Here is a 9,840-nt window from a genome sequence, read left to right as displayed (position 1 = left end):
GGGGGGGGAGGGGACGGGCAGGCAGTGGGGGCCCTCCCCCCCGAGCCCTCCCGCCCCCGGACCCCCGGGACGGGCTGCGCGCGGCTCGGCCTCCGTGACTTGGCCGACGGAGCCCACCCGCCTCCGTGCCGGGGCCGGATCCTGGGCTCGCCGAAAGGGGATGGGAGGAAAAGCGTTCCCAGATGGTGGGGGGGGAGGCCCCCCCCCCCCTCCCTTCCCCATCCTGGCCCCCCCATCCTGGCTCCGCACCGTGGGCCGAGTTCACCGCCGGTTATCGGAGCTCAGGATACGACCGGGATAAAGACGCCGGCAGGACCCCCGCTTCCCGGCAGCCCACCCGGTGCCACCCGGTGCCACCCCCAGGCTGGACCCCCCCAGCCGGAGCACGGCGGGGGCTGCTGGTGACCCCACTGTCATGGCCGGCTCCGGCCCCGCCGCGGTTACACCACCACGGGCGTCGAGGCAGCCATCCCGCCCGGTGTCCCCTGCGCCACCCCGGTGCCATGTGGGCCAGGGGAATGCCGTGATGCCACCAGGATGGGCCGGGAAGTGGCACTGGGAAGCAGCAGTGGTGCCGGGAAGGGGCACCGGGAAGCGGCACTGGGAAGTGGCAGTGGTGCCGGGAAGGGGCACCGGGATGGAGTAGTGGAGCCAGGAAGGGGCACCGGGAAGCGGCACTGGGAAGTGGCAGTGGTGCTGGGAAGGGGCACCGGGAAGCGGCACTGGGAAGTGGCAGTGGTGCCGGGAAGGGGCACTGGGAAGGGGCAGTGGTGCCAGGAAAGGGCACCAGGAAGCAGCACTGGGAAGTGGTGGCAGTGGTGCCGGGAAGGGGCACTGGGAAGTGGCACCGGGAAGTGGCAGTGGTGCTGGGAAGGGGCATCAGGAAGCAGCACTGGGAAGGGGCAGTGGTGCCAGGAAATGGCACCAGGAAAGGGCAGTGGTGCCAGGAGGGGGCACCAGGAAGCGGCACCGGGAAGTGGCAGTGGTGCCAGGAAGGGGCACCGGGAAGGAACAGTGGTGCTGGGAAGGGGCACCAGGAAGCGGCACTGGGAAGCAGCAGTGGTGCCAGGAAGTGGCACCAGGAAGGGGCAGTGGTGCTGGGAAGGGGCAGTGGTGCCAGGAAGCAGCACTGGGAAAGGGCGCCGGGAAGGGGCAGTGGTGCCGGGAAGGGGCACTGGGAAGCAGCACTGGGAAGTGGCAGTGGTGCCGGGAATGGGCACTGGGAAGCAGCACTGGGAAGTGGCAGTGGCACCGGGAAGCGGTACTGGGAAGCAGCAGTGGTGCCGGGGAGGGGCACCAGGAAGGGGCAGTGGTGCTGGGAAGGGGCACCAGGAAGCAGCACTGGGAAGCGGCAGTGGTGCCAGGAAGTGGCACTGGGAAGCAGCAGTGGTGCCGGGAAGGGGCACCAGGAAGCGGCACTGGGAAGGGGCAGTGGTGCTGGGAAGCGGCACCGGGAAGGGGCATTGGTGCCCGAAGGGGCACCGGGAAGCGGCACGGGTGCTGGCACCCACCGCCGCTCCCTGGGCAAGGGTCGTTGGGTGCTGCTGGCCCCAGCCTGGCCACGTCCCCAGAGAACACCGCGGCGAGCGCGGTGCCACCGCCATGGCTCCAACGCCAGGCCCCACCCGTGGGCACAGAGGGTTTGGGGCTGGAGGCCGATGCCGGCCCCGGCGTGGGGGGGTCCCCGACACCCCAACACCAGCCCTGAGCCCCCCTCCAGCGCAGCTGGGCACCCATGGGTGCTCTGCCCGCCGGGACGTCCCCGCCATGGCGGGTCCGGGCTGGGCCCCGTGGCCGTGGGAGAGGCGATGGGGTGGGGGGCACTGGGGGGCTGTGCCGGGGATAACGGGGTGGGGGCCCCGCTCCCTCTCCTCCCCTCCCTTCCCCACCCTCCTCTTCCCCCTCCCCTTCCCCACCCTCCTCTTCCTCCTCCCCTTCCCCATTTCCTCCCGCCCCCTTCCGCTTGCGCCGGAAGTCGCGCCGCGCTCCTTGACGACGTCATCGCGGCGCGCCGGGCGGCCGCACGCTCCCGCCATGATCCGGGCGGGGGGGGCCCGCGTTGTCGCCGCCGTCAGGGCCTGGGCCTGGGCCCGGGGCCGGGCCGGGGCCGCGGGGGTGAGGGCCGGGACCGGGACCGGGAGCGGGAGCGGGGGGGAGCCGGGGCTGGGGTGAGGGGGCCCGGGGCCGCGTAGGGGGCGAGCGGAGGCCGGAGGCCGTCGCCACCCCCCCCCGCTCACAGTCGCCCTCCCGCAGGTGTCGTCCGCCCCCGCCGGGCCCCCCGCTGTCCCCGAGCCCCCCAGGGGTGAGTCCGTGGGGATATGGGGGGTCTGGGTGGGGACAGCGGGGACGGGGTGTCCGTGGGGCCAGGGCCATCGTGGGGACATCAGGGACAGGGATGACAAGGGTCAGGGCAGCGGGGACAGGTTCCTGTGGGGCCAGGGCAGTGGGGACACGCTGGGGACAGCGGGGACTGGGTGTCCGTGGGGCTGGGACCATCGTGGGGACATCAGGGACCGGGTGGCCGTGGGGCTGGGACTGTCGTGGGGACATCAGGGACCGGGTGGCCATGGGGCTGGGACCGTCCTGAGGACATCAGGGACCGGGTGGCCGTGGGGCTGGGACTGTCCAGGGGACATCAGGGACCGGGTGGCCGTGGGGCTGGGACCGTCCAGGGGACATCAGGGACCTGGTGCCCGTGGGGCTGGGACCGTCCAGGGGACATCAGGTACCGGGTGGCCGTGGGGCTGGGACCATCGTGGCGACATCAGGGATCTGGTGGCCATGGGGCTGCGACTGCAGGGCCACCCTGGGGGTGCGGGGACAACCCGGGGACGGATGTCCCTGGGCTTGGGGTGTGCGGGGTCCCCCCTTTGTCCCCAGCTGGGGGTTCCCCGTGGCTCAGCAGAGCTGCCACGATCCCCCCCTGCTCTTGTGTGTCCCCCCCCAGAGAAGCTGCTGCTGTCACCGCTGCCGCGGTCCCCCGTCCTGCGGGCCTGCAGCGTCCCCGTCCCCTCGCACCTCTCCCCCGTGCAGGCCTGGGTGGAATCGCTGCGGCACCACGATGACGAGCGCCGGGGCCTGACCGACCTCCACCCCGACGTCTTCGCCGTCAGGCCCAGGTGGGGCTTGGGGGGGGGCTGCCGGGGAATGGGGGGAGCCCTCAGGGACGTGCTGGGGGGTGGGTGGGGGTCCCCGGGTGGGGTCCCCTCGTTGAGTGCCCCCGTCTCCGCAGGCTCGACATTCTGCACACGGTGGCGATGTGGCAGAAGAATTTCAAGAGGATCGTGAGTATGGGGGAGGTTTTGGGGGGGCAGAGGGGGTTTGGGGGGCAGAGGGGGGTTTAGGGGGGCAGAAGGAGGGCTGGGGAAGGAAAGGGGGCTTGGAGGGGAAGGGGAGGTCTGGAGATGGAGAGGGAGGTTTTGGGGAGGGGAAGGGGAGGTCTGGGGGAGAGGGGAGGTTGGAGGGGTGAGGGAGGGCCTGGGGAGGGGAAAGGGGGTCAGGAGGGGAAGGGGAGGCCGGGGGGGACAGGGAGGGGAAGGGGAGGTCTGGGGATGGAGAGGGAGGTTTTAGGCAGGAAAAGGTCTGAGGATGGGAAGGGGAGGTCTGGGGGGGACGAGGGAGGGTCTGGGGAGGGGAGAGGGGGTCTGGAGAAGGGAAAGGGAGGCCTGGGGGGGGGGCAGAGGGGGGTCTGGGGAGGGCAGAGGTGGGTCTGAGAAGGAACAAGGAGGGAGAGGGGGGTCTGGGGGGGTCAGAAGGGGGTCTGGGGGGTCAGAGGGGGTCTGGAGGAGGGAGAGGGGGTCTGGGGGGTCAGAGGGGGTCTGGAGGAGGGAGAGGGGGTCTGGGGGGCCAGAGGGGGTCTGGAGGAGGGAGAGGGGGGTCTGGGGGGGTCAGAGGGGGTCTGGAGGAGGGAGAGGGGGTCTGGGGGGCCAGACAGGGGTCTGGGGGGCAGAGGAGGGTCGGGGGGCCCGGGGGAGGCGGGGGGGGTCGCAGGGCAGCAGCCTGTCACCTTGCCGCAGAGGAGACGGCTGGGACCAGGACTCCCGAGTCCCCTCCTTGCGTGGGGAGGGGGGCGGGGGGGTGGACACGAGGGGCCTGTCCCCAACTGTCCCCGTGTCGCGTGTCGCCCCCCCCCCCGCTTCCCCGCAGAGTTACGCCAAGGTGAAGACGCGGGCAGAGGTGCGGGGAGGCGGCAGGAAGCCATGGCGGCAAAAAGGGTCGGGCCGAGCCCGGCACGGCAGCATCCGCTCGCCCCTGTGGCGTGGGGGTGAGTGGCTGCGGGTCAGGGGGGACCCCCGGATGGGGGGGGGGGGGCTGCAGCCGGGCTCGGGGGAGGGTCACTGAGCCGGGACCCCTCGCAGGGGGCATTGCCCACGGGCCGCGGGGTCCCACCAGCTACTACTACATGCTGCCCATGAAGGTGCGGGTGCTGGGGCTGAAGGTGGCACTGACGGTGAAGCTGATGCAGGTACGAGCTCCTCGGTGTTTTGGGGGGGGGGCTGGGGAACGGCGGTGACCCCCCTTTTCATCGGCAACGTGTCGTCCGTCCGTCCGTCCCCCCTCGCAGGATGACCTCCACGTCGTCGACAGCCTGGAGATACCCACCGCCGACCCCCAGTACCTGCTGGATCTGGCGCGGTACCGGCGCTGGGGCCGCTCCGTCCTCATCGTCGACGTGTGAGTGCGGGGAGCCCCAGGGCCGGGCAGCGGTGCCGGGGGCTCCGGGGGTGCCCCCCACCCCATCCCCCCACCCCAATTTCACCCATTTCTCTCCAGCAACGAAATGCCGGAGAACATCGGAACCGCGGCAGCCGGCCTGAAAACCATCAACCTCATCCCGGTGTTAGGTGAGAGCTCCACGGTGACGGTGGCTGCTATCCCCGGGGACCCCCCCCCCACCCCAAACGTGGCGGGGACCCCCCCAAACCCCCCCCCGCCGTGCCTCCGCAGGTCTCAACGTGCACAGCATGCTGAAGCACGAGACGCTGGTGCTCACGCTGGACGCCGTCACCTTCCTGGAGAAGAAACTGCTGTGGCACGACACCCGTTACTCGGCGCTCTACCCCTTTTCCATGCCCTACAGCGACTTCCCCTAGCCCCCCCGCCCCCCTACCAGGCAGGGTGAGACCCCCCTCCCCCCGAGCAGAATCCGACCCCCGGGCAGGATCCGGCCCCCATCCCTTTTGGAAAGGGTTTTTTGGGGAGTGCCGCGTGCTGGCGTGGCCATTAAAGCGAGGTTTCTCCCAGTTGTTGCTTTTCTTCTTGTTGGGGGGGTGGGGGGGGTTTGCTCCCACCTCCGTGCCCCCACATTAGCAGTCCCTTTGCAAACCCCCCCCAGATTTGCAGCCCCCCCCCCAGATTTGCAGGATCGTGGGGTGCCGCGTGGGTTTGGCATCTCTGGGTGGCTGGGATTTTCGGGGCCACCGTGGCGGAGGGGTTCGTGCCCCAGCAAGCCCAGCCACCCCCTCCTCCTCCTCTTCCTCCTGCAAAGGGGCAGAGCTGCAGCCCCCCCCTCACCGACGTGCCGGGGTCCAGCCGCCCTTACCGGAGCCGGCGAGCGTTTCGGTGGGAGCTTTGCTCGCCGGGGACGGCGGTCAGGGTTTCGGGGTGTCACCGGAAGGTGGGCCTGGCTGCTTCCCCCCCCTCCTCTCCTGTCCCCGGCTCCCAGGGCTCTGGCGCTGGAGGGCGGGGGCCGGTTGCAGAGGAAAAGGGGAGGAAATGTGGTAAGAGACAACGCTTCCCTCGCTGCCCCCCCGGCAGCACCGCGCTCGCCAGTGCTGGATGATGGGTCCCTCTTGGAGCTGGGGGGTGACGGCCTTCCTTTTCCTCCTCCTGCCGGGGGGTGAGTTGGGGTGGGGGGGGACGCCTTCCCTCCCCACGCTCGGCCGGGACGCCGGGAGCCCACCGGCGTTGCGGTTGGGTCCCGGTGTGTGAGGGTCCATACCGGTGAGGTGGCGGAAGAGGCTGAGGGTGGTTTAGGGAATTCCAATGCAGGTCCCGGTGCCGGCCCCCCTCCCCGGTGCCGGTTTGGGGGTACGGTGGGTCCAGGCATGGCACTGCAGCCACCGGAGGGGGGGTGCCGGCGTGGAAGCAGTTGGTTTGTTAGCCACATCCTGGGCAGGACTTTGCTAACGGGCGCCGGATCTCTTGCCCGCGCCTTGTTGAGGGGGGGGGTCACACCCAGCGCTGGGACCCCAACCGGGTCCCGCCGTAACTGGGTGCCCTCTCCCAGGGCACCCCGTTCCCTGCCGGGTGTCCATCTCCCCTGAGGAACCGACGGTGGAATTCGGCACCTCCCTCCTCCTCAATTGCACCAGCTCTTGCCGTAACTACAGCCGGCTGAGCTGGGAGGTCTCCATCACCAAGATGGAGACGCGGGGACCCGGCTGGGTGTCCCTCAGCATCCCCAACGTCACCGACTGGAGCTTGGAGCTCCAGTGCTTCGGCGTTTTCGGGCAGCAGCGGGATATCACCGCCACCACCCTCCGTGCTTACCGTAAGGACCGTGGCAATGGGGGGTGGCACGGGGCGGGGGGGGGTCCCAGCACCCTCCCAGTCCCCTCCACCCCCCCCTTGTCCTTCCCCACAGGGTTCTCGCCCCCCCAAATTTACATGGAAGGCGAGACGGTGGCCAGCAGAGAGGCACGCGTCACCTGCAACGCGTCCGCCCAGGTTTCCCCCTCTGACCCCCCGGATCTCCGCCTGACGCTGCGGGGCGCGGGGCTCCCCCCCAGAACTCACCGAGGTCCCTCCGTGGCGTTGGGTTTCACGGCACGGCCAGAGCAGAACGGCCGGGAGGTGACGTGCGAGGCCGCGTTACAGCTTGGGCGCCGTACGGTCAACGCCAGCGCCGCGGCCGTGCTGTGGGTCTGGGGTGAGTTTGGGGACGCGGGGTCGGGGGACGCACGAGCCGGTGGGGCCTGGCGGAAAGCCCGCTCACGGCTGGAAATGCCGGTGCCGGCGGTGGTGCGTGCCCCGTGGTCGGGGTGGTCTCCGGCATCGGGGTGAGGAGGAAAGCGGGGACCCAGCTGGGCTCTGGGTGTCACATCCCTGCCACCCCCCCTCCTCCAGCCGCCCCCCACGATGTCCGGGTGTCTGCACCACGCACCGTCTTCACTGCCGGTGACAACCTCACGGTGATGTGCCGCGCAGAGGGGAACCCCTCGCCGCGGCTCCGCTGGGAGCTGCCCACCAATGCCAGCTGGGAGCTGTGGGATGGCGGCACCACCGTCACCATCCCGGCTGCCCGACGGGCGCACGGCGGCACCTACCGCTGCCTGGCTGAGAACCGCTACGGTGCCGGCGCTGCCAGTATCGACATCGTCTTCCAAGGTGAGCGGTGCCCGCGGTGCCTGGTGGCACCCGTGGGTCCTGGCATGAGACTGGGTGCCACGGCAAAGGGTTGGCACAGAGCGGGTGTAAGCGATGGAGAAGGGGATGGAGATGGCATCTCCCGGTGATGCCAGAGAGGTGCCGGCATCTCAACCCTACCCTCTCCCCGCAGGATCCCCCCGCAGCCCCCTGATCCCCGTGGTCGTGACCTTGGTGGTGGTCACCGTCCTGGCCGTTCTTGCCATCTCCTGGTGGCTTTACCGCGCCCAAGGCTGGAAGCAGATGCCGGATGGATCCCAGCCTGGCTAGTCCTGCCTGTCCGTGCCGTGCGGGAGAGCAAAGAGCAATTTTCCTCCATGTTTCCGTGTATTTTTCCAACCTTTTCCTGGTTTGCCGGCTCCGGCACGCCGCAGCCGTGAGGGCGACGTGCGGGAAAGGCGGGTGAGGCCCCAGACGTTGATCCTGGCTCTTGGCACCGCGTTTGCGCCGGAGGGGAAAATCCTGGGGCAGGTCTGGACGTGGCCGGGGCGCGCGGGGTTTCCTGGCACTCACGTGGCTGAGCGTTAATGAGCTGCCCTCGTTAGCGGGAGGGCAGAGGGACACGTGGGAGGTGTGAGGCCATGCCGGGGCTGCCGCTGGGATCCCGCCAGCCCCTGCCTTCCTGTCGAGGTCGGGTCACTTCGGCGCTGGCTCTCCCAGGGACCCGGAGCTCGCAGCGAGCGTGCGATGGAACCTAGAGACCGCGGCGAGCGTGCAAGAGGCTTGGAGCCCGGGGCGAGCGTGCGATGGAGCCCGGAGCCTGCCCCGAGTGTGCAGTGGGGCTTGGAGCTCGCAGTGAGCGTGTAATGGAGCGTAGGGCCCGCAGTGAGCGTGCAGTGGGGCTTGGAGCCCGCAGCAAACGTGCAATGGGGTGTGGGGCCTGCAGCGAGCGTGCAAGGGAGCTTAGGGCCCACAGCGAGCGTGCAATGGAGCCTGGAGCGTGCCACGAGCGTGCAATGGGGCTTGGAGCTCGCAGCAAGTGTGCAATGGAGCCTGGAGCGTGCCACGAGCGTGCAATGGGGCTTGGAGCTCGCAGCAAGTGTGCAATGGAGCCTGAAGCATGCCATGAGTGTACAATGGGGCTTGGAGCTCGCAGCAAGGGTACAATGGAGCTTAAGGCCCCCAGCAAGCGTGCAACGGAACCTGGAGCCAGCAGCAAGCGTGCAATGGGGCGTGGGGCCCACAGCGAGCGTGCAATGGAGCTTAGGGCCCACAGCGAGCGTGCAATGGAGCCCAGAGCCTGCCGCGAGCATGTAAGGGAGCTTAGGGCCCACAGCGAGTGTGCAAGGGAGCTTAGGGCCCATAGCGAGCGTGCAATGGGACTTGGAGCCCGCAGCAAGCGTGCAATGGAGTCTACAGCACACAGCAAGCGTGCAACGGGGCTTCAAGCTCACAGCGAGCGTGCAATGGAGCTTAGGGCCTGCAGCAAGCATGCAATGGGGCTTGGAGCCCGCAGCGAGCGTGCAACGGGGTTTTGAGCCCGCAGTGAGCGTGCAATGGGGCTCGGAGCCGCCAGCGAGCGTGCCAAGGGCTGGCTGGCACTGCTGCTACTCTGGGACCGGGCCGCTGGGCACCGGAGCAGGGCCAGGGCAGGATCTGTCCCCAGGCACGGGGAACCGGGCATGGGCAGAGCCACAGCAAGGCCAGGAGGAAACGCTGGTGCTCGGCGCATGCCGTGGCCGGGAGCTGAGGGCGCGCGTGGCCCCGCCGTGTGCCAGCAGGGTCGGGGGAGGCCGGGGCAGCCCCCAGTCAGGGCCTGCGGCAGCTGGATGCCGCGGCGGCCGGAGGCAGGAGGAAACGGCTCAAGTGCCGGTTCCTGCTAGGAGCTGCCTCGGTGGCAAGAAGGGGATGCTGGCACGTGGCCCTGTCCTGCACCGGGGCCATGTCCAGCACGGGAGGGGACCGTGTTCTGCACAGAGGTTGTATCCTGCCCAGGGCCGCGTTCAGCATCGGGGGGGTCATATCCTGTGCAGGGGGACCGTGCTGTGCGCGGGGCCGTGTCCTGCACCGGGGCCATGTCCTGCACCGGGGCCATGTCCTGCCCCAGGGCCGTGTCCTGCACCAAGACAGTGTCGTGCACCGGGGCCGTGTCCTGCAGCGGGGCCATGTCCTGCACTGGAACCGTGTCCTGCCCCAGGGCCAGATCCTGCAGCGGGGCCATGTCCTGCACTGGAACCGTGTCCTGCACCGGGGCCAGATCCTGTACTGGGGCCATGCCCTGCAGCGAGACCGTGTCCTGCACCGGGGCCGTGTCCTGCCCCAGGGCCAGATCTTGTACCGGGGCCATGTCCTGCACTGGAACCGTGTCCTGCACCGGGGCTAGATCCTGCACCGGGGCCATGTCGTGCACCGAGACCGTGTCGTGCACCGGGGCCATGTCCTGCACTGGAACTGTGTCCTGCACCGGGGCCAGATCCTGCACCGGGGCCATGTCCTGCACTGGGACTGTGTCCCGCCGGCTCGGCACTGGTG

General features: G+C 69.9%; 2 protein-coding genes across 2 annotated transcripts; both read left to right on the top strand.

Moving 5' to 3' along the window:
- Window positions 1-1,974: 1,974 nt before the first annotated feature.
- On the top strand, window positions 1,975-5,168 carry MRPL4 (mitochondrial ribosomal protein L4). The gene is made up of 9 exons (XM_072848558.1): window positions 1,975-2,115; window positions 2,254-2,302; window positions 2,948-3,119; window positions 3,233-3,284; window positions 4,147-4,264; window positions 4,359-4,465; window positions 4,565-4,674; window positions 4,774-4,844; window positions 4,948-5,168. The coding sequence occupies exons 1-9, from the start codon at window positions 2,035-2,037 to the stop codon at window positions 5,091-5,093; spliced, it is 906 nt and encodes a 301-aa protein (XP_072704659.1). The 5' UTR covers window positions 1,975-2,034; the 3' UTR covers window positions 5,094-5,168.
- A 113-nt stretch (window positions 5,169-5,281) lies between these two features.
- On the top strand, window positions 5,282-7,688 carry LOC140645218 (intercellular adhesion molecule 1-like). The gene is made up of 5 exons (XM_072848555.1): window positions 5,282-5,839; window positions 6,230-6,493; window positions 6,587-6,871; window positions 7,069-7,329; window positions 7,502-7,688. The coding sequence occupies exons 1-5, from the start codon at window positions 5,779-5,781 to the stop codon at window positions 7,636-7,638; spliced, it is 1,008 nt and encodes a 335-aa protein (XP_072704656.1). The 5' UTR covers window positions 5,282-5,778; the 3' UTR covers window positions 7,639-7,688.
- Window positions 7,689-9,840: the final 2,152 nt, after the last annotated feature.

This window comes from Ciconia boyciana, chromosome 31 (assembly GCF_034638445.1).
Source record: "Ciconia boyciana chromosome 31, ASM3463844v1, whole genome shotgun sequence".
Lineage (NCBI taxonomy): Eukaryota > Metazoa > Chordata > Aves > Ciconiiformes > Ciconiidae > Ciconia > Ciconia boyciana.
This window is presented reverse-complemented; position numbering and strand designations above follow the sequence as displayed.

Bases quoted from the DNA above. Each gene is read 5' to 3' on its own strand.
- MRPL4 (XM_072848558.1), top strand. From the start codon at position 2,035: ATGATCCGGGCGGGGGGGGCCCGCGTTGTCGCCGCCGTCAGGGCCTGG. The intron at 2,116-2,253 runs GTGAGGGCCGGG...GCCCTCCCGCAG, and splicing joins GCCGGGCCGGGGCCGCGGGG to GTGTCGTCCGCCCCCGCCGG. The intron at 4,466-4,564 runs GTACGAGCTCCT...CCCCCCTCGCAG, and splicing joins TGACGGTGAAGCTGATGCAG to GATGACCTCCACGTCGTCGA.
- LOC140645218 (XM_072848555.1), top strand. From the start codon at position 5,779: ATGATGGGTCCCTCTTGGAGCTGGGGGGTGACGGCCTTCCTTTTCCTC. The intron at 6,494-6,586 runs GTAAGGACCGTG...CCTTCCCCACAG, and splicing joins CACCACCCTCCGTGCTTACC to GGTTCTCGCCCCCCCAAATT. The intron at 7,330-7,501 runs GTGAGCGGTGCC...CTCTCCCCGCAG, and splicing joins TATCGACATCGTCTTCCAAG to GATCCCCCCGCAGCCCCCTG.